Source organism: Ischnura elegans, chromosome 1, assembly GCF_921293095.1.
Source record: "Ischnura elegans chromosome 1, ioIscEleg1.1, whole genome shotgun sequence".
In the NCBI taxonomy this organism is placed as follows: domain Eukaryota; kingdom Metazoa; phylum Arthropoda; class Insecta; order Odonata; family Coenagrionidae; genus Ischnura; species Ischnura elegans.
The window spans coordinates 76,816,236-76,840,239 of record NC_060246.1 but is presented as its reverse complement, the minus strand read 5'-3'; the positions used below and the strand labels follow the sequence as shown (position 1 = coordinate 76,840,239).

The 24,004-nt window shown below is 37.2% G+C and overlaps 1 protein-coding gene across 1 annotated transcript in view; it reads right to left on the bottom strand.

Moving 5' to 3' along the window:
• The window catches only part of LOC124163669 (dedicator of cytokinesis protein 3), a 166,208-nt gene that overhangs the window by 16,391 nt on the left and 125,813 nt on the right, over positions 1 to 24,004 (bottom strand). The window contains exons 4-20 of the mRNA XM_046540733.1: positions 11,961 to 12,045; positions 10,668 to 10,703; positions 10,413 to 10,561; positions 10,224 to 10,305; positions 9,323 to 9,767; positions 8,302 to 8,434; positions 8,099 to 8,213; positions 7,821 to 7,983; positions 6,613 to 6,987; positions 5,913 to 6,103; positions 4,291 to 4,391; positions 3,839 to 4,085; positions 2,940 to 3,132; positions 2,130 to 2,281; positions 1,794 to 1,898; positions 1,022 to 1,339; positions 31 to 190 (exon numbers count right to left, since the gene is read on the bottom strand). Coding sequence (XP_046396689.1) covers positions 31 to 190; positions 1,022 to 1,339; positions 1,794 to 1,898; positions 2,130 to 2,281; positions 2,940 to 3,132; positions 3,839 to 4,085; positions 4,291 to 4,391; positions 5,913 to 6,103; positions 6,613 to 6,987; positions 7,821 to 7,983; positions 8,099 to 8,213; positions 8,302 to 8,434; positions 9,323 to 9,767; positions 10,224 to 10,305; positions 10,413 to 10,561; positions 10,668 to 10,703; positions 11,961 to 12,045 — 3,050 coding nt within the window. The remainder of the gene's footprint in view (positions 1 to 30; positions 191 to 1,021; positions 1,340 to 1,793; positions 1,899 to 2,129; positions 2,282 to 2,939; positions 3,133 to 3,838; positions 4,086 to 4,290; positions 4,392 to 5,912; positions 6,104 to 6,612; positions 6,988 to 7,820; positions 7,984 to 8,098; positions 8,214 to 8,301; positions 8,435 to 9,322; positions 9,768 to 10,223; positions 10,306 to 10,412; positions 10,562 to 10,667; positions 10,704 to 11,960; positions 12,046 to 24,004) is intronic.

Genomic DNA, 24,004 nt, shown 5'->3' with positions numbered 1-24,004 from the left:
TAAAACAGTGAGAACTATCATGTTGCTTACCAAGATGTGACCACATTGACAAGATCTGAAATCCCATGAGAACTCTCATGTCTCCATACTTCTCAACTATCTTTTCACGCCTCGCCTCACTGAATTTCTCCAGCTGCAGAGCAGGCTGGGTCAAGTATGAAACAGCCAAGTTGAAGTAATTGCTCCATAGCTGCAAAAATGAAAATTTAGGTTTAGTAAAATATTTAAATTTTTAATAAATAAAATATGACAATTTTGAATCAGGTTACATATGCTCTCTTGATGTAAAATTTATTATTATTCAAGCTGAAACATTCCAGCAATCTATGTAATTAGAATCCTAATAAATGAAAATAGAGCCTTGTTTGATTAAAAGTTTCTTGGATTATCCAAATATCAATTTCTTAACCAGTCTTCCAAAACATCCCAGACTCTCCTTTTCCTATCCTCCTCTGCTCTCCATTTTCCATAGTTCCCTTAAAAAACTGTGTACTTTACATAGTGAATGGACACAAAATATGAGGAGAAAAACTGGCACAGAAGCCAAAGTAAAAATGTATCAGACAGAATTCAAGAGTGCTCTATTTAAAGCCATCCTCATGCCCAAGAATGGATTATTATTTCCTCTTTCGTTAATTAATTTGGGCATTCTGCTCCATTAGTACAGATAATCAAAGATATTTTGTAACGATAGATACCTAAGCTCAAAAAATCAGCATTTGAGATATATGTACATAACTATCCATTATTGACAAAAAAATAAATAATTCACAGTGTCCGGCGATATCTGGTGGAAAAGTTTTATATCCATGAGAATAAATTTAAGTAATAATAAGTAGGTAATAATAATGTGGAAGTTTACCATTTTATTTTATTCTCATGAAAAAAATAAATGTTTGGCACACAATAGGGTGAAAATATTAGGCTCAAAGGATTTCAAATGGATGATAGGCAAGCCAAATGATCAGACCTCAACTGTGACAAAATTCCCTTACAAGAAAAACAATCAGACAACTCTTACCTGATGATCAAAATGGTTATGATCCAAGAAACGGAACACAAGAGGCTGCGACAGCTCTTGGAGAGCATTCAGAAGTACTCTATTCGAGGCCATCCTCATGACAAGCCAATCAGGCTGAAAAACTTCCTGGCGGACTAAATCCCTGAACACAAGGAATACTCTCAATAGGAAGTCTTTGAGGGGCTTAGTCCCTCCAGCAGAGTTGATGCCAACCATTCCAGATACTTGTGTTATGCCCCCTAATTCCTCCCACAGTCGACGGTAGTGAAACTCATCTAGAAGCTGCAAGAGTCCCACCAAGCACGCAACCAATGAGCTCTGAAAATAAAAGGTTCAAACTGGTTTTTCCTGATCGAGTATGAATACTCATATACATGCCATCTCTGCCAAAAATCATGCACACATTTATTATTATCCGAGCAAAATTCATACAAGCATATTGTATGAGGATAGGTTTACAATATTTATTTTCAATCACAAGTTTTATTCTGAATATGGTATGGGTTATATGACTCAAAAAGATCATAATGAATTTTTGCTCTGTGAAAATGGAAGAATTAGTTCAAATTTTTTTACTGATGCTTTTATGCATGGCTAATTAATTCAACTACCTGAAGTTTAACTCTTCAATCTTCATGCTATATATAACATATAATGAATATTGTCGAATGATAGAGGAGTTAAACTTAAAATATCCTCTAATTAAGCATCTATAGGCAAGAAATTTCAAAATAAAATTTACAGGGTGGCAAACTATAAAATGAAAACTTACCACAACTGATGCAGATCTATCAATTATTATAAGGACTGTTTGAATCAGCATGTCAAGCGTAGCAAGGCAAACTATTTCTACATCATGATGAAGACAATTGTTAACCTGTGGAATCAAAAGCAAAAAGGTTGTATAAGCAAAATTTTAAAGATGCTGACAATAAAATACAATATTTTTCACAAGCTCAAATGGAAAACAATTTTATTTTATGCCTATAGGAGGAGGGGTTACATATTTGACCCTTTTTGATTTTTCAATTTCACTATTTCTTTATCCCTGCGTAAAGGTCCCCAGTAATTTTTTAATCATTCAGAATTCTTAGATGTGCAAACTTACTTTCCCTTGCTCTTTCTCTTGATCTTGCCTCTGACGATGCAAGAAAATCAAAATTTCTCCGAGAATATCTGTACATAAGCGTAATTCACTTCGATGAGCCAAGTGCAAGCGAAGATGCTTACAAATGGTAGACAGCAACAGACTCCGTGACTCTGTGAATCAAAAGTAAAATTTATCAATCCATGCATCTGGAATGAGAGGAATACTTTTTCTAAGGCAACAGAATTATTAAAACCAAACATCCACCACACAAACAAAAGCAATATTGTTCCATAGGCATATTTGGACCTGAGGGTCTTGTCATATATTAGAGATGGTTGATTGTATATAGTTTGAATTACTCCTATGGACTACATTTTTGTCATTAAATCGTTTTAGAACAATGCAAGACATTGACATTGTGATTAATATGCTTACTGAAATTCAACTCCTGCTACACATATAGATTGAGACAATTGATAGGAAAGTAAAATTTGACTACCCATAAGGATATGCCAGGTATTTAAAGGATAATTCAATGCATGCTTTTATAATGCATACAATTTGACAGCAAATCAACCGTTTAGGTAACCAAAGGCCCTCCCTGAAACAAATTTCTAGCTATGTGCCTGCAGAGCACAGTTAATCAAAAATAATTTTATCATGTTCCGGTACAATTCCTTAATGCAACACAGTCTTTTATTTTATATGCAGGTACACATCACCGCAGCGAATTCCGTCAATTAAATCTTACATACATGCATCCAAAGTCAGGTCATGAGAATTAATTCCTCGAAATACATAAAATACAAATAATTTTTATTAACTTACCATCATCATCAAAAAGATGACTTGTCACAATGGCTTTCACAGCTGTTAGTTTTGCTTGAATCAGTTGAGGTGATAGATCTCTATGAGGTTGAACACTTTCCAGTGTTCCAATGGCTAAGCGGGCCACTTCCAAGGGAGCCAGAACACCTAGCAGGCACTCATAAACAGGACTTACACTATGAAGCAATGCCACCTGTCATAGAAGAGAGAGACATATCCATGTCAGAGGCCAAACTTTATCATGCTTGAGGAATCTGAAAAGTAAAAACCCTTGAGGAAATTGACACACTGCTTGGGAGCAATGCCAAAACCAGAGTCAGAGTAGCCAAAGTGGGAATTACTGCCCGGACTCCCCCTATGCCCGCATTAAGCCTTTTTTCTGACCCCAAGTTGTACCCAAGAGCAAGTACAAGCTTTGATTCAAGATTCTAATGCCCAGGATGAGCAGCTCTTTTTCTCACAAAAATTTTGAACCCTTAGTTTCCATCAGTGTTCTCTGGTATGAAGACAGCTAACTTTTAACACAAAAATAAAATTGTGGACATGTTTACTCAGACATTATAGGAGACCTGAAAATGCTATAAGTTTAAAATTGTACCTTTATTAAAGCCATTAAACAATTCTAATCTCAATTTAAAGGGGATTTTTTTTAAATTTTAAAATCTCACTTTTTTTAGGGAGGTTGGCTGAATATGGAAAAGAAATAGGTATGTTCTCTTTAGAAATGAAACTCTAGCAAAATTAGCCAGACAGATTTTCATAAGTCCAGAAATGAGAGGCATATTAAAGTGGATACCTGAATTAGTAATGGGTAAATTCTCATGAATTGTTATACCATGTGAGTTAGAAAGACATAAAGACAGCATATCATACTTATGTAAAATTTTTCAACTCTTTACCTGAGTTGGAATGAGGATAGGAAGATTCTGAACGGCAAGTAAGCGGTCCAACGATGCAGACACCGACATCAGATCTCGTCGAAAGGAGTCCTCAAACTGACCACCGGTTGCTCTTGCAAAGAGTAACCTTGACTGTACAACAAATTTGAATATGTATTCTAATGATCGAAAGCACTTTCCTATTGGATCTTGCTTCTCTGTCGTGAGTGCCCATTCAGCACAATGCTGGACACTACTCAGAAGCCCCCTTAAAAAGAGAAATTTCAGGTATATTATGATTGCAATAGTGTGCAGAGCCATATAAAATATAAAAATAAACATAACCTTAAATTTCGAGGTATTAAAGCAACTAGGGATGACTGAAGAGAATGCCTAACCATAATCACTTCAAAAATTTGCCTTGGGGATTTGAGGTGAGATTTGCATATGAGATGAAAAAGAAAATGACTCACTTGTACACAAGGGCTGCAGCAAAGTGACCTTTGATGTAGGCATCCATCACAGGTTTAAAATGCTCGAATTTGCTATCTTCCATTAAACTGAATATGCTCACCTGCAAATAAAAATTTACCATGTGAAGGCATACTCCGATATGATATTCAAAATCAAGCACATTATTTATCCTAGTGTCCCGGTTTAGTATTCTTGCTGGAGCTTTAAGTTGAATTGTCTGGCTTGAGCTATATTTCAAAACGAGCCAACTTTCAGTGATAAATTTTCCTATTTTCTAACTGGAACTCATCCTTTCCCGGCCAAAGGAATAGAGGGCATTCATTTATGAAATAACCACAGACTAGTCAGTGGCATTCCTTTACAAAGTCATCTTTACCTCCACACTTGGCAGTGGCGGCGCGTGCGTATACGCATATTAGCAAGTGCACACCCAAAGATGAATGAATTATAAAAGAAAACTATTCCTTTGCAACGAGAAGGATAAGAATCCTGTCTGCATATGCAAGAAACATGAAGCTCCGAATGCTACAGCTGTCTCCTTTTCGAATTCACCGCTCTGCAAGTGTCGATCCCGTGGCATCGTGCCGGGCGCATTTTCGGTCTATGCGATCACTTATGGGTGCTCTGGCGGGATGAAGTGAGCAGGGGGGTATGTACAGTTCAAATGGGTGATGGGAGCAGACTCAAAACGATGCGAGTGCGCACGCACATATTTTTGGTGAGTGACTCGCAGGTAGTGTAGTGGTGTAGCCGCCACCTACACTACCTGCGCCCAGGATCCTATTCCGCCTACAGAGTCATCTGTATGGCCGTTTTCTACATTTACTTCCTCATAGGGTGTAAGGAAAGGAGAATGAATTTCACCTACCGTCACTTGTAAAGGTGTGTTTAAAATAATTATTTTCATGCATGCTAATATTATTTCTGTTCATGCAATTTTAAGAGTAGAATATACCAGTGATATGTTTTGCTTGCTATGTATTCTATTACGACGAAATATGATGCTCATGGATTAGTATTAACATAATATAATTAAATCATCCTATATCTGCTCTAATGCACACCCTAAATAAATTACCACCAGCCGCCACTGACACTTGGTATGAAAATTCCACAAGGGAAAAATCATTAGCCATAGTCGGGGTTAAAAGTGATGCAATGCTTAAAGGCTACATAAGAGATTGATTCTATTTCCTGCTAGTTAGCTTTAATATAGAGTAGAATGTAATCAACACCTTTCAACAAATCTTTTAATCAGGGACATAATGAACAGGAGTGGTGGTTTGGTGCCTCCTCAAACTATTCCTTATGCTAGTTTTACACATTAAAAACAGCCTATTATTTGTTAAATAGGAAGTGATCGAAAAAACTAAAACAAAGCTATTCCTAAAATTCTCGAGAATTTACAAAGTTAGGTGATTAAGAACATAAAAACTATGGTGGCTAATTTTCCTCACCCTGAAGAAAAGAGTTTATTGATCCAAATCTGCCAAATGAGGGTAAAATTCTCTCATTTAGTTCTTTTTAAGCAAATAAGATTGCTACAGGAGTGGAAATGATTCCTATGCAGTTGACTATAAATAAAAAGAGTGAAAAATACAACTTCATTGGATTCACTCACCAAAACATGAAAAACAAGGCCAGAATGTGCAGTAGAATTTCCATCCTCTGTAGAAAACATGGAGAAAAGAGCATCTAGCACATCTTGAAGGAACTTCACCACCTCCTCTCCTCCCAAGCGCAACACTCGTCCAAGAGCTTCCTCTATTCCCTCTGGATTAGCCTTCCATTGTAACAAGGACAGCAGGTCAACTGTAAATGCAATATGTGATGAGCAAAACTACACAAATTGACAGTGCTCCAATCATGATTTGGCTCACTGAGCAATGGGATGTTTCAAGTTTTTATTTTTTTATAAATAATGCTACCATTCATGAATTCAGTTAGTGAATTTAATAACAAAAACTTAACAGATAGAGTTAAGATGTGACATTTTTTTCTTAACTTTAGCTAGGAGAAATAATCTGAAGTCAGATAAATAAAGACTATGGGGCAAAGAGGATGTGAGCAGGTGAGTATCAATTTTTGAAAGCTAAATTATGACCCGTATTTCAGCAAGGTAATTGAAATCAACCTTGAATTTCTTTCAAAATTGTTGATGAAATAGAAAACAGATTTTTTTCATTAAAATCCCTAATTAATAACTGGTCAAGATTCATGGCCAAAGCACCAATTGCTGTGTTAGTTTCAAAGAAGACTCTTTACCACTACGGATGCACATTATCTAGGATCAGTGATGAGAGGCTATATTTCACAATCACCATTTTGAGTTAGCTTTGTAGAACAGAGAAGCGTGTGGACGTGGACTGCCTCCTTTGAGCTTCTTTGGAAGACTGTGGAAACTCCTGGGTGAGTGGCATCTCCATTGTGGAGTGAACTGGTTCCGTTTGTCCCTGTCTGTTGGCCAGGTGTGGGGCTGGATGAAGGTGCTAGCTGTGAGGACTGAGGGAGAAGGGGCGGCTTGTCTCCTGGTCCAGATGGAAGGTGGAGGTAGGATGAAGGCTGCTGGAGTAGACGATCATCTGTACACTTATAAACATGGAGTTCATGAGGTCCATCAGCCAAAGTTGCTCCACCAGTCTCCATCAGCCTCGTAAAAGAGAACCCAAACAGTTTCTTCTCCGTTTTATCTCGTGCTGCAAAATGTTAAAGATTTAAAGAAAATGTCAATTAACTTCTTCGTAGCATATGTAGTGAAAACTAAATATAGATGTACTGTAATCTCATATATGGTCTCCATTAAGGAATTCATACTCTCAACAGTAGAATGCCCAGGTATAACTTTTCCCCATGTTCATCATCTCAAAACTCAGGCAATATATCATAGGCATTCATTACCTAGCACCTAATTAGGTGCTACTTAAGTGTACATGCTCATGGCATGGTTTTTCTTTAAACATGCATATTCATAACTTCCAAAAATTCTGTTTCGTGCTGAATCATGTCTTGCAAACATTTTTTCCACGTTCACTGATTTACACATCATAATACAGACAATGCTAGAATTTTCAGATTAATTTTCATATGAGGATATTATCACTCAACCAAAAACAAAAAAAAGTATTTTTGAATTATGCATAGTTATACATATGAGCACATATTGAGCCAAGTCTAAATGACTTTATTGGTCGGTGAAGTTTCCTAACCCACACCTAATGGTTACTAAGTCCTGAAGTGAAAGCAATAAAAAATTTCATCTTCATAATTAAACAATATCCATAGTAAATTAAATGGTATCGTTCATTCTGCAATATCCTTACAGAATACAGTTTATTGTGCAAATTTCAGTTTGAAACAGAGAATGCTATAAAACAGTGAAATGCACTGTGCAAAACTTGAATTGCAAAAATGAAATAACTGTTGGAAGAGTTTTATTTTGATGATTGTGATATGAGCAATGTATTCAACCATTAAATCAAGTGATATCTAACTCTATAAATTGAAGTACTAACTATTTCATAGTACTTACTTGAGCAGTGCCTGTACTCAAAGCGTGCGTGAGAGCCATAAAACTTATCAATGGGCACAGCCAACCTGATTGTCTCTGACCACCATGGGGAATTGTGATGGTATATGATCATAGATTGATACTCAGATGAGCCTTCCATTCCAGATGCACCCCAGAGACAGTTCTGGAAAGAAAGTCAGGTTTTGTTCCATCAGTATTGAAGCAAATCACAAAAATAATTTTCAGCGTAACAAAAAATTTTCATCCATAATTCAAATTAATAAATGACTGGAATTTACCTCAAGAGGTTTCCCGCTGGCATCTAGAACCAACACAGTCACTTCTATGTTTTTACCAGTTGATTTGCCTCCTCTCTCAAATTCACCTCTTTCCAAAGTGAGATAAAGGTCATTTCTAAAAGAAAAGAGATGGAAAAATATTCATATGATGGCTCTATAATTTAAATAATTCTAGAGGAACAAGCACAAAAATGCTGCATTACCTTACATCACCAGGCATGATAACATCAGAAAAGCCCAATTTCCTCGTTAATGATACATTTTTGAAAAGAAGTGGGTTCTCCCCTTGAACTTGAGCCAATTCTCCATGAAGCATTCTGAGAGAGACAACAATTCCTGAAAAAAGAATTTTTACAGGTGAAATATTTCTATTTACTGAAATATGATTTATTACAGACTACTACAATATCTAGTTTCACCTCATTATGGCAGTGGAATAAGGTAAGTCACAAGAGTGTAAATGAATCAAAAAAGTATGTTTCTCTGAAGAATGAATGTTGAAAATCTTATAATGATGTCTTTCAAAATATTCCTTACCTACGATTAAGATGTTTAAATTTGTAATAGCCATGTGAGAAGCTGAAACTCACCACTGTCAGTGGTACTACATAATTATAAGGCATATGTATTAGAGGTTAAAATATTTTTGCTACATATTTAATTTTAGTTAAAAGTCCTTAGAGTTTTTCAGTAATCACTATAATTTACCTCATTCATTCCCTGATTCAAAATTCCAATCAAAAGGTTATGAGCAAAAAGAAAAAGAGGAAAAGAAACAAATTATCATATTTCCTAGCCCATCAGATATACTTTTTCCTCCAAAAATGAGCCCTAAAATCATTCACCATCTTATGGTCCAAGATCATAACTTTATCCTCCACCTACATTAGCTGCTTCCCCGAGAATATGATTGTATTTATTACAATTATCAATAATAGCCCTGTTTGAGCCACACCAAAGCAAAGGTTTCTTCTTTCAAAAAATTCCAACGAAATAATATGAAGGTTTGTTTACATGGTAAGACTATGCCATGCCAAATCCATTTTCTAGAAATCCTCTTTGTGATAAGTGAAATTTTGAAAATAAGTTCTTTCATTCTTTTCTGTATGATTCAAGTATTTTTCATAAAATAAAACATGAAAAATCTCAAGTAGGTCTTCTGGTCAGGAAAATATGGTAGCATATATGTATTGCTAAAGGACACTTCATCAAATTAAACCTCACCATAGTTGGGTTGACCAGAGAGAGGGTTGTATTTGCCACCCTGTTTGCGGATCAACAGGTCATGCAGCTGGTGAAAATCTTTCTCTTCACATGTGTGAACTCGAAAAGTGAATTCTCGCTCCTCAGCTGACCAGGATGACGATGATGGGAGGGAGGGGGCGGAGGAGACCCAAGACGAGCTCAAGGATCCTGTGCTGTTGTGATTGGATGGCGTGTGCGCCGCAAGCATTTCCCCTATGTTTAGTACAGCACAACCAAGGGGCCTCTTGAACACATTGTTGCCCACCCCTGAGCTTGAGTTGGAGGTGGACGAAAAGGGAGTGGATGAGTTGGAGGACAAGGAAGACTTCTTGGATGAAGATTCGGAGTACAGCATCTTCCCCAGCCTCATCACGTGGGCCACAATGAACAGCTCCCCTCGGCACAAGTCAGCATTCCCAAGATCCTGTTGAATGAATGGAATCAGAATTTAAAATTTCATTCATCCAATCATGTGTCATAAACTAATAACAATTCTCAGCAATAAAAATTCTTTCTTAATTGATCATTCATTATTCAAATGTAGCATTATTGAATTCAGTACCAAATTAAATTTTCAGGATACAACCATACAGAAAAAATTAAGAATATTTCTTAAAGGCACTCTGATGGAACACTTTAGTCCTTTTCATCAAAAAATATTTCCCACAAAAGCAATGTTAGATGATTTCATTTAAGTACAAGAATACTAAAAATAATTGTACGCCCACTAACTTCATTGATTCATAATAAGGTTAGAATTAGAAGGGAATACATGTTTGAAAACATTCATTACATAGATTGATTTATAACAAAGTGTTATGACAATGCATTGTGATAAAATATTAAACACAAAATTATTTATCAAAGTTATTTAACTTACTGAAAAAACTGTACAGTTGCTGTGAAGTTTATCCAAGGTATTTGTTGATCCATCCTTTGATATTCGCACAAGGAACCTTTCACTATAATATTAAAATTATTATGTATTAATTAATAGGTGCAAATATTACTAAACTTGCCAGTAAGCAACTATAACAAAAATATATCAAAAGAGATAGCAAAGGCTTACCTGATAAATTTCGCTCTCTTAGGGTCATATAGGGAGAAATAAATCTCTGTGTCTTCACCCACTCTATGACCAAAGTCACGCATACAAAAATAAAGGTGGTGAGTGAGAACTTTCCGCGAGCTCTCTTTTCTTCTCACAGTTCCCCTAGACTAAAAGGCAAAAAAAGATAGTTTACAGTCATCGAAAGCAAAATAATCCGATATAATTTTATTAGCAGTCAAGAAGAATTAGAAAAACAGAAGAATAAGGACTTACTGAAGCTCCCTGAGAGTTTTCAGTGCCTTGGACATGCTGCAAGAGACAAATGAAACAAATCACCAATGAATTACAAGTAGGTACTCATAAATAAGAATGAGAAAGGGATTCCAAAAGTTGAAAACACCTTTTTTTGGTGAAAATGAAGAGAAAGAGTGCATCAACCTAAAATACGTTTTTTTTTAAGAGGGCGCCAAAACCTAAAATTCCACATATGTACTTCATCTTTTTTGCTGACTACACAGCAATAGCAAAATTTCATAAAATCATGCACAAACAATTTTTAGCATCAATTATGCAGATACCTATTAAGTCCAAATCCTCCAGTTAAAACCTCTACACCATACCTCTCAATGTTTGCAAATATTCATCCCGAGAAAAAAAAACTTGATGACTATTCAGTCACTGAATTCCAAGCGAGATTGGTGGAAAAACAATCTGAGAAGATGAAGGTTTCCATAAATTCCATTGCATGAGTCAAACAACTTACTCCAAAGTAAAGTACAACCTGAGTTAACTATTAGGAGTTTTCTATGAAGAAAGAGTTTTTCTAATTCAGCCACGCCCAGAATTGTTAATCCCTGAGTATAGTGTTGTCCATCACGTTCAATCCTCAATTACCACCAATAGTTTGTTAAATAAGTATTTATTTTTTGTTTAATTCCTTCAATCTTTCGCCCTCACTCATTTTTCTCTTTATCCCACCACCTATTTTTTTTCTATGAAGGTAGGATGAAAAAAACAATGTAAGAGATAAACTTCATAGAATATAGTGCATGGTGATGGTTTTCCGGGTTTACACCGCGTTGATACATGTTTTGCGGACGACAGTTTCGGGCGCGTTCCAGCTCCCGTCTTCGGGTCCAAATGATTTGCAGATCTGTGATCCTTATTGTTGGAAAAGCCGTTTGAAAGATGAGGATAAAGGATAGCCCTATTCCCTATTGAAGTTCTTTGGGTGACTCGCTATTTCAATCGCCTCCCTTAACCAATCCCACCCAAAGAACTTCAATAGGGAATAGGGCTATCCTTTATCCTCATCTTTCAAACGGCTTTTCCAACAATGAGGATCACAGATCTGCAAATCATTTGGACCCGAAGACAGGAGCTGGAACGCGCCCGAAACTGTCGTCCGCAAAACATGTATCAACGCGGTGTAAACCTGGAAAACCATCACCAATCAACTAACTGCGGAAGCCTCCGTAATAATATAGTGCATGTATAAAATGTGTGCAATCTGGGAAGTTGAACACAGCATAGTTATTTCTGATAAAATTAATGGAATGAACTCACCAATTGGTACAGTTCCACAATGCTCATCAAGTCCGGATTCACCATCTGAGCACCAATGCGAGGAACCAAGTCCAACCCCAGTTTCCTGAAAATGAAAATAAAAATTTCAATGGTGACCAAGTATCTAAGTAACAATGGAGGTGGCTAGTATAGCAAAATTAAAATTTTCACTTGATACCATAATTTACTTCATGGAAAACTTTACTGGTGTGTGCTGTTTCAAGTGATTTGGAATAAGTAGTGTGTTAGTCTAACGATAATGAAAAAAAAAACAATTTTCTTTCAGAAATTGCACACAATGCCCGCAAATACCCCTGAAAGATAGGCAACATTCACGAAATGTCTAATATGGAAATTCTGAGCGTGTCGGCACGGACAGATATCGGTGGATCGAGCCAAAAATGTTTATAGCATGTTTTTTCATGCATTCGTATGCATAAATGTAAATGTCCCACACAATGTTCAGAGGTGACTTTAGATTTTTTTGGGACACTTATCTTGCCTGCCAACTCCCTCGTTTTTGAAGAGGACTTTCATAAAAACAAAACTTATTTGGTTTAAACGAGAAAATAATTATTTTTACTCATTTTTCGCAATTTATTTAAGTTTTCAATACATCTCATAATCAGTCAACAACCAAGAAGCCTGAAGAGGCCAACGTCATATTTTGTTTCTTTCCCGTAATGATAAATCACGCAAAATAAGTCCGTCTCCCATCAGTTAAATTTTTTTCAGCCCGGCCTTAAAAATATAAAATGAATCTCAATTCAATACAGACACGTAGCGGTGGGGGGTTTCGATTCCCCATCCCCCACCCGAAATTAGCTATGGCCCCTTGTGGTGACTGCCCGCGTTACAGCTACTGAGGTCACGACTAGCCAAGGGGAATTTACTCTCTGAAGCTCCGTTTTTCGATACCTTTATATTTCACAATGTCTGTCACGGAATCACTCTGAAGAAACGTGTCGATAATTCTAGCCCAGAAATTTAAAAATTTGACGAAAAATCAGGCGGATTTCAGGATCAAACGCTAGTGGAGACCAAGTCAAAATGACTAGGTACGTCCGTATCGACAAAATTAACGATGAATGTGAACTTCCGCAACACAAAAATGAAATTTATAGCTTACATAATGAAATTTACGGTTTCCCGATGCGTGACAATTGACAACGAATCACCCGTATAAAATTACTCGAAGCAAATTACTGGATACGTGCATGATTCCACACATATATGGTTTCACACTGATTATCCTAACCAAATCTAGCTAGGATTCGTCAAGCGCGCTGTAGGACGATTTTCGGATGAAAAAGTGAAAGAGAAGCTATTTTACACTCGTCCGACCACACGTTGGATACGTAGTGTGGATATGGAATACGGCGCAGAAAACTTCATCCGTCAACTTAATAAAATAATAAGGAAAGTAGCGGAGATTCGTCAAAACTTGCGGGCGTACAGAAAGAGAAACACAGATGTGAAAAAAAATAGGCTGGAAGCCGCAAGACACTCGGAGACCGCAAGCTGGGCTTATATTGCTTGAGAAATTTAGAATAGATATCTTTCAAACAACAATGAGAACATCATATTAGAGTTCCATGATATTATATTTCCGGGTCCGACAGAAAAAAAATGAAGAGGGATATTTTGCTGAACGGATAGACATGAGAATTCGTTTTTCCCCCGAATAATACAGGCCTTTAATCAATGCCAGGCGGAACTATGTCAGAGCTTGTTCTTTTCATGAGCAAACGGCTGGTGTCCGTTATATTACCTCCCGTCACACACCTTTTGATGCGGCTTATGGGGTATTATGTAGTTTGTAGATGAAAGAGGAATAAACTGAAACGAAATAGCAACGGTGGGCTGGCTCCTTCTGAGATTTATTCCAAGGGCATGGGTTTAATTTTAATCCAGTCAGTGAAATGCGCCATGGAAGAAAAACAGTATCAGCGTTATCGATACGGAATGATAGATAGATGACTGACAGACAATATACCGAAGAGTACGCCAAAGGAAATTTCCAGATAAATATGTTGACGAAATCACTCTTCGAGGGACCTTTACTTGACCAAACAATGCTTAGGCATTTGATCGCTCCTTCCTAGGTTGATTGAAGGAAGTTCGAAAGTAAATTAAAGAATTACAGATAGAGGAATTTCGTGCCGTTGAATATGATAAAGATTTTTCAATTCGCTCCGTCATCAGTGCCATTTCTAGCTAAAATTTCGCTTATATCGCTATGCTTGATTACGTTTGATATCGTCTATTATTCGTTGATATTTGGATATAAATATCTAGTTCATGATAGAAAGTCGATTCGAGTTTTACTAAATTATTTCGTAGTTGTAGTTACACATAAAAAGCAGGAGATACGGATTCTACCTAGTACCAAAATTTTGCCATCCTATAATTACTGTAGGTACATACCAGAGACAAAAGAAAGGAAAAAAACAAGATCTACTCGCAACAACAGAGAAATTGGCACTTGTGCCCAGATATTAAATTAAAAAAAAATTAGTTGGCGTTTGGTCAGGCTTTGGGAGATAAGAGTGTTCCGGTAGTTTCGGAGTCGCCCAAAGATAATTCCTTAAAATATGCTCTCCCCGCATCTTAAAAAAAAGCATCACCAAACGCGAAGAATTCTCCGTTTTTTTATATAATCAGCAGTCACGGATGCTGGCTGCGTTTCGGCGAGAATGGATCTGGTTCTGTGGTAGTCATTAATGGTACGAGTGGGAAGGAGGAATTTTTCGATAGGGAGAGGAAGTATTCACGGCGTGGGTTTTTTAAACGGAGAGCAACGCTCTGGTCGTCGTCTCCTAAAATAGTGCTTAGCAACCTTTTCTTCAGTCAAGTCAGTTTTGTTCAACAGCATAATCAATTTCACGAAACTCTGAATGGGGACATTTTTAAAATAAAGATCCTCAATATCTTCTATTTTAAACTCGAAATATTCGAATTATAGGAGATTTATTTTATAATATTATAATTAAAAGACAGAAACGTTCTAAACAATATTTTCAAAAATTGTAATCGATCTGACATAAGCACAAAGCAAAAGGATTGAAAGCACGCAATTCAGGCATCCTAATTGGAATGAGATTTTTAACACATTTATAACATCGCTGTGAACTTAATTATAAGACTTTATTCGATACAACTGCAATGAAATTTGTATTTCATTTCATTCGGTTTAGCCATGTTTCCACCATAGCAAATTCACTGACTCACTTCGGCCTTTGCAAACAGAATTTTCTTCTTGAACATGAAATAAAGTTTTTTTTTTACTATTAGGGCTTACTGTCTATTATTATTGATGCTATTTTTTCACCGCTTCACCCCGAAAATATGAAAGTAAATTTAATGACACACTACCCCTATATACAAGAATATAGGAGTCTTTGCTATTATTTGATTATATTAGAAAAAGTTAGCGGAAGTTAAATTCATCGCGTCACATTACAAAATCCTACTGTCTCGGCACACCGGTTGAGAAGCACTTTCTTAAGAAACGGGCAACATGGTCGCCGTAAAGGCAGCGGCAGAAAATAAGGCTGGGGGCCTCGCAGCACGGGGAATGAATGTAAATGGCCGCCTCGGGACACCCATCGTTATAAGGTCTTCAAAGCTAATGGCTGTAATCTCAAAGGCTGCCGTTCTCCCGGAGAAGTAGCTTGATTGGCCACTCTCGGAAGCACGCAGGATCCTAGAACTCCGGCCAGAGGGGTGCCAGGTGGAGTGGAGCAAAGCCCGCGGTGGGAGGTGGCCCTGTGTGGTAGTACGTGAGGGGTTCTCCTCAAGCAGCACCCTCTGAGAGAATGGTAATGGATTGTAATGATTGAGATAACAACACGTACAACGAGCTCTTGATTTCCATCAGAATTATGGACCAAAATGATAGACACGAATTGAGAGGCTCGTCTCCTCTTCGGAGTACAGAGCACGGTAAAAAATAAATCTGGTTTTAAATGCGATCATAATGTAATCGCAGTGTGATATTACGGTAGTGGTCTGCATTCACGGAGTGACTCGCGTTGAAATCACACAACGATTTTAAAGTACTCCAGGTTGAAAAACAGTGCACTTTATGTGATTGCGTGTGAGAGATAAATCTTATCCATAGAGGAATCTAATAACATACCTATTTGGGGCAGGTGTTTTTAGACCACCCAATATTTATGAAAAAAATAACGCTTATCCTCGGCTGTGCCAGGATTGGCATGCATTTATTTGAGCAATCAGCTGTACAGTTGGCCAAATTTAGGCCCTGTCATACTGAAACATTACTTAAAGATATCCATAGGAATAGTTACCGGGCGAGGAAATGTATGAAACATCCTTAGTGAATTAGATAGGAGGAAATATTTCTGACATTCAGAAACAATAGTTTTATATAGTTAAGAAATGCTTCAAATAAAAATTATGTGAAACGTTTTGATACATACAGTGGAAATGCAAAATCCAAATGAGAGTTGGTGAGAGAATTTTCAGGGGAAAAGTTAAAAACTGGTCACCCACCCACCGCCAATACAGAACAATCGTTTTTCCTTGAATCTGTATCCACATACGAAATCACCTCAGTACAGGTGTATATAATGGCCTCGGCACTCACTGGGAGAGGTTCCGCATTCAAGTGATGTATCATGAAGTTACGCTTCACTCTTCGCTTTAACAGGAGATCTTCTTAGGTTTTTTGGTTGAGAAATCACACATGGATTCATACTGGGCCTCCATCAAATTTTGGTTCTGGGTGATGACAACTGTTCTTACACTTATCTCAACTCCCAATTCCATGCCAATTTTACTGCCTAGCGCAGTGAGGATAGATAAAAGACGTCCGATCTCCTTGGAAGCCAACCATGGACTCAAACATTAAATTATGTTGAATCCGAAACTTTAGATAAGGCACCAAGAGAGTGAAGTGATAAAAGAAAATATTGGCACTCCCATCCCATCAAACTTTCCAGTATTCTTTCTCTATAGGCGTGGAGTTTGAGTGGTACGAATTTGGATGAGTTCAGTGCAGGTACTTATAATTATATACTTACGAATATGGCCACAAAAACTTAGGAAATTATACCTCTATACAGAAATAAAGTGGGCTGGAGAGGGTAAATTGGACCCAACATTTATGAAGTAGGCAACAATAATCGAAACATTTGTGATGGTGATTCATATATGGAGATTCAGAAATTCCTGCTATCTCTCTTGTGCAAACTATCCTAAAATAGAGAACTCTAGCGGTTTTACAACCTTTTGCGAATGAAGTAACTCATATTCATGGACAAAGATCCCATTCAACATCATGTTTTAACCCTACATCGCCAACAAGCATTTGACGAGTGAGGCTCATCAATTAAAGAGAGGAGGTAAATTATAAAATAAACACCACGGGGAGAGAAACAAGTTTCTGCATACCACGATAATGAGATATACAAGCACAAAACGACGCGTGAATTTTTGAACAAACAAGGCGATACACACTGTCCTCCACGGCATTCATGTGACGTACAACGAGCTTTTGTACGTGAAGAAATAGTAGGACATTTCAATCAGCTACTGAGGACAAAATGAAAAACGTCGGAGACAGAAACTTGAAATCAAAACGAAAAATTATTTCCCACATATTTGAGGCCGAGAGTGTTTACAAAAGATGAAGCGTTGATAGAGATAACTATATTGAGTGACTCATCACTCAAATAACTTAAATTGACTCAGGAGACATTTCGTGAAATATACATTTGTTGACAAACTTGAAATATGCATTTAGTAAAGTTGCATGAAAATTACATAGCTCAAGCTTGAGTCCTCATTCAGGGCCGTTTCTAGACATTTTTATAGTGTAAGCGAACAACATTTCACTTCCCCTTAAATCAAAACTCCAAGCTTTAATGTCCTTGTTTGATTAATACTGAACATTGGACTGAGCGCTTTGACGCCCCTTTTATCTTAGCTCGGCAGCGTACCTTTGCTTACCGCTTAAACCGGCCCTGTCCTCATTCCAAGTATGAGATGATGAAAACGTCCAGATAAAAATCATCATCATTTACTGCAATTAAGGTAGACTCTTAAAAGATATCTTACTTGATGACTCGAGGTGTTTTTATTTGAATGGTTTGCATTTCGTCAACTTTGCTCGCGTAACCGAAAAACGCTTAGACGAAGCCAACAGTTGTTGAGCGCGGAGTTTCTCATCCATAGGTCGTGAAAAATCCTCGAAAGTTCCTCATACCACACGCAGCTGATATGGACCTCCGAGCAAACAATTTTCAAGTCAACAAGTTTACGAATGTGTTTTCAAGAGCCATCCTCGACGAGGTTCTAACGGTCAAGATTCTCCTGTTACTGAACGAATTACACTGTGTTCTCTACTACCGCACGAATCGTGCATCTTTGGCACAAATTTTCATGTCGCCTTTGAAATGAAGTGAGTATGATACCATCTTAATTGCTGTAGCGGAGTCATGTGAAGATGAAAAAATACTGATTAAAATGAATTTAATATTTTGCATTTTTCAGATAAATAAATTCAAATAAGCTTCTCAGTCATTTAAATATTTTTTAACTGAAAGCATATACCGCCGGTGTTTCAAAACATTGATAATTTTCCTACATTAAGTACTATGGTGACGTAACAGCCGGGATGAAATGCGTTGAATGTATTACAAAGCTGTGAGAAGAATATTTAAGTTATAGCATCAATATTTCTCATATAAAGCGAGCAAGGAAACCAAAATAGGTTGGCGAACAGTTAGGAATTTTCCAATAGTCAGTGATCCATAAGCTATGAACAGAAAACTAAAAATTAGCATGAAAAGTAACGTAAGTATCGTCCTACAATTTAAAAACTCCGGTATTAAAGCACATTCCTGGATGACAGTGCTAAAATATGAAATCGATTTTATATTTATCCAGCAAACTTGGAATATACGTTGAGTTGACTTCCAAGTGCATTTATCCAGCTATTAAAATATGATAAGAGAAATTTCCCAAGTATCAAGTTTAAATTAACTTGAAATTTGGGAAAAAACTATAAAATATGTACATTCGAAAAGGTTGTTGACGGTCTTTTTCGCGGATACCCTCGAAGCAACAGAAATCTCGACGCGTATATGAATCAATAGCTGAAAAGTTAGCGCCAAAAAAAGCTCTTGCCTTTTCCGAAAATATATTCACAACGTTCAGCGCGATTGATTAAAACCTAAGGACACTGTTCAACGTAAATGAATTGAGTTTTACCTTAGAAGATATATCCTTTTGTCTATTTGAAAAAAATCATTGTTACTGCATTTATTGTTCTTGAGCGACCGCTAAATTTGAACGTTCGACCTAATTTTTTCAGCATATCGATTATACTCCCCACAATGTATTTCAAGAGGTTGAAATCGAAAATATGAGAAAATTTAAAAATTAAGCCACACTATAAATTGTGGCAAAATATAGTTATTTCATTTTCACCAGGTATACTTATAATTAGATAAAAACAATAAGATATAATCCTCTAACTCAAAATCACTTACAGGCATTGATAAGTTCCTCTCAGTTGTTTTAAACTGATTTTATTCAATATTTTCCTTAAAAAATCAAAAGCCTGCGAGGCGTTAGCAATTATTTCCGGTTTCAGATCATTGGATCTAATTCAGAGGAGTAGCAAGAAATTAAAAGGACAATGCCTTTTCCTGAATAGCGTTCCCACGGGGAACTCAAGGGCAAATTTAATCGGCGCTGGTCCTCGGAAGCACGTCCAATCTTAACGCTAGACGGGAGACCCTGTGGAAACAGTGCGCGCCAACCTCTCGAGTTTTTATTATTCAATAAGACACACGTGATAAAGCTTGTGGGACAAAACCAAATCGCTCTACTTAAGCAAAACCTCGCTAAGAATACAGAATCCTTCACTAATCATCGGAAAAAAACTGCCACTGAGTGCGGTAGCAGTAATGTAACATAAGTGAACTGTCAAAGTGCAAATTACCGTTAATCTAGCGTATAATGCTGAATTTATAAAAGGAGTAAAATAAAGGATATAAATCCATTAAAGTCAACGAATATATACTTAAAAAAGCAATAGGAGGATGCATTGCAGATATATTATACGAGAGAACATGCATTGGTAATCAATAATCATAGATAAATTTCATTGTTAATGGGTTTCAAGGTTAAGCTAATAAAAGGATAAGTCATCTCGAAAATGCTGGAATAACTCGAAATGGCGAATCGTAATATGGAAGTTGAAGAAGCCCATTTATTCTCCATTGTGATTCCATTCCCGAGTACTTGCTTGCCTCGATGCCTCTATTTTGTACAAGGCTCATGCGAGAAAGCAATGTCAGTTATGTTCCATGACCGATTTCGCAGTGCTCTAAATCGCACCAACCCGATTTATTCCTCAAAGAAGCTCACCCATGCCGATACAAACGTATTTTGCTCTCCTAGACCTCAAGGCACTACTCCGACCCCTGGCTCCTTTTCAACCTCAAACTCACTCGCATCGTAACCCAATGACCTTTCTCACCCTTCCCTATCTCTCAAAAACGGTAATGCTTCGGGGAAATGGGCTGGCTACCGGCTTGAAACCTCTTACTCACAGAGAGCGAGGAATAAGGAGGAGGACTGGGAAGAAATACGTAGGGAAGGTATTCCTTTCACTATATTCCTTTAGCTATTCCTTTCAATTCATACCCCAGGCAGTAAAAGAAACGTTCAAATTGAATTTTTCATTAATTTCTCTCTCAGAAAAATAAAAAACGCATTTAATGCAACAAAATATGTACTGAAAAGCCCGGAGAGTTAATTGAAATTCTTATATAGATACATTAGATTCCGGTTAATTGGGACATATCGTGACTTGTGCACTTTACCCCAATTAAGCGGCTCTCCCAATTAGGCGAACTATCCTGTATATGGGCAGAAACAAACGCTGAGATAATAGAAAGAAGACTAAACAATGTTTATAATGCAACATAAGTTTATTAAACTATTAATTTGACTAATAAATCAGCGAGTTTAGTTATTTTATTATCATTTTTGAGAATTATAACATTTTTGTTAAAAATATTTTTCACAGCCTCGGGCGACGCTGAATGAATATCTTTTACTAAGTCCTATTAAAGAAAAGTCCTATCCTCTTACGGATGGAATAACAACAAGAGCTTTCAAAATAGGGCAAAAATAGGACATTTGTGAAAAATGAGAGTAAATCAAAGGAGGAAAATATAAAAAAATGGTATTCTGAAAACAAAAAAAATTAATTTCGTCGCGAGTATAGAGTCTATGTGGCCGACTCATGGCCCAATAAAGCGGCATGCTGTCCCAATTAAGCGGATAATACTCTGGGATATTCCTCTATTGGGTTCTGTTCTTCAAGATCTGCCCCAATTAAGCGGCTGCCCCAAATAACCGGTGGACCCATTAAACGGAATCTACTGTATTTTTCATCCTATTCAAATTTTCCCTGCCACAGAAAATATTCGGATGCAGGCCAGAATGCGAACTAGACTCCGTGGTTGACTACGCGCTTTAGATAAAAATAAAATCAGAAGACCAACCAAACAATTTTCAAGCTCGAAAATACACCAAACCATTATTCAATGTAACTTTCAAAGCAACCACGTCATATCCCAGGGAAATTGCTTTGGCTTTCACGTTTTTATACGATTCCCTTTTATTTTATGCTCACCTCTAAAAGTTCTCGGTGTTCTAGGATCTTTTTTCGTATTCTCCCATCAGGGAGAATGCCAGTCTAGACGAAGGTTTTGTTGACAAATGTGGTACAACACAAATTTGACCTCCGAATCCTGGAGCGCGAATACGATGAAGGCCACAGGAAAGTGCGTCACAACCACGAGGTAACAGGAGTCCCCTCACCAATATACGATATACTGCTCAGACTCACAAGACAAGACCAGCGATCGAAATTAATGCACCTTTTTTTTGGGTCTAGAATTTTTTTCCAGCCAGTAATTCCGTCTTTGGTATCAATTTTGAAAGAGACGTTGAACCTACTAGGCGATTGAGTGAAAAACTGATGGAAACGCTCATGAAAGCGTTATCATGCGTTATCACTCTCATCAAAGCGTTAGCGTTAAAAAGCAGTAATCATGCATATATCCCATCTCTTACTCTAATTTTATTCCAACCCCTTTCACACTAACCTAGCATTCTTTCCTCTGATATGGCGTTTTTTTCACACCCTCCCGGCTTAATAATCGCACCATCCCAATCCTTTGTCAAATCTAAGAGTTTCCTCTCCTCGCCCGCCATGTTTGAAACTATTCGTTTTCCTTCCTGTCCACTTCAACTCCTTCATTTTCCATCACATCCACAATTCGCATGCTTCAAGCCTTTTCTCATTCTCTTTCCTAATTCTCAACGTTTCCGCTACAATCAAGATCAAAGTATTTGGCCTTTTCTTTATATTCTTGCACAACGATCATCTGGTCAGCTCTTTCCTGTTCACGAATGAAACTCATCGTAATGAAATACACTCCGAATTATAGCCTTAGTTATTAAAATAGAAGATATTATTTTTCCAAAATTCTCAATATCTCCTGGTGTTGTTAATGTTGCCTTCCTGAACACACCTTTCCTTTTCTGCCTTATAGCAATTCTTCAAATGAAAAAGTATATTTTAAAATAAAATAATGAGATATGAATGCCAACCCAGTCTTGTTCCTTGGCATCAGATCAAGACACTTTTACAAACCAAATCACTGCGTAGACCAAATCACACATTAAAAATTTCGTAGTAAACGAACATAATGACGTCGTCAATAGTGAACGGATATAAATATTATCAAATGGAGAAACTAGCGTTGTCTACCCACACCGTGAAATTATGGGTATGGTTAAAAAAAAGCAATCATCACAAAGAAACAGATGACAGTGCAAATCGTGGGAAGAAGCGAATTAGCGGGGAACAAAGGAGGAAAATAATCTAAAGGCATGGGCGGCGGCCTCTTAGGCAGCCACAACGATAAGGAAACATAAAAGAGGTGACTCATTGCTGTTTTACAGCCGCCAGAGGAAGACGTCTATGACGTTATTTTATGCACTTTGGTTATCCCTCAGTTAATTTTTACTCCAAGTTGCGAGGAGAATTTTATGGTATTCGAGGAAACAATTGAGCAGGGCATTTTTTCTTCAGGAAGAGGTAGTTTTATGCTATTTGACGTAAATGAACGCCGGGAATGTGGAAGTTCCTTGTCGAGAATACGTTAGAAAAAAATTGTAATGAAATGCATGAGGTTGAAACAAAATTAAAATACTACATTTTCAGAAAAAGTATTCATCATTAGGCCTAAAATCTCTTACGGTTTTTATTATTTTATGGGTCCAGTATTTCTTACCGATGAAGTCGCACACTTCCCCACAGTATTTAGATGTTTTAGCCTATCAGCCCTCATTCCAACACCACTTCACTCCACATATAAAGCTTCTCTGCTTTAATTTACACGGCTAAGTATTTCTTAACAAAGCACTGCAGTCTCCAGCATCCATTCTCTCCTACTTAGCAGCTCTGGCCACTGAGGGCCTTCTTCCGACTTCCCTCTTCAACTGATTCTCCTCTATCCCTTTTAAAGCACTAAATAATCCGTCCTCCTTTCCGTTTATCAGATTTTCTCCAGCATTTCCCATCCTCAAGATATTCAGTAATACGTCGTGTCAGCGAAAAAGTTTTACGCAGAAAAATATACAACACGCACAATCCAACATACGTTTTGGAATATATTCCCGTTTTCAAAAATATAATCATTGTATAAATGAATAATCATAAAAAAAGATTCTTCATTGATAAATGGGTCGATAAAGTTGCAAGAGAATTTGGTTGCCAGGCTGTAGCCACAATCGACCATGCTGTAAAATTCAAATGTGAACAATTACCTCATTTCTAGCAATAGCGACGTGCCCTCATAAAAGGAAGGTAAATCTGGCAATGAACAACAAGGACGTGCTGACCATATGATCAACCCACACACATTTATTGGGTGTTTACTTCCACAAGAATATCCGCAGTCAACGTTTATGGTAGCTGATGTATTCAA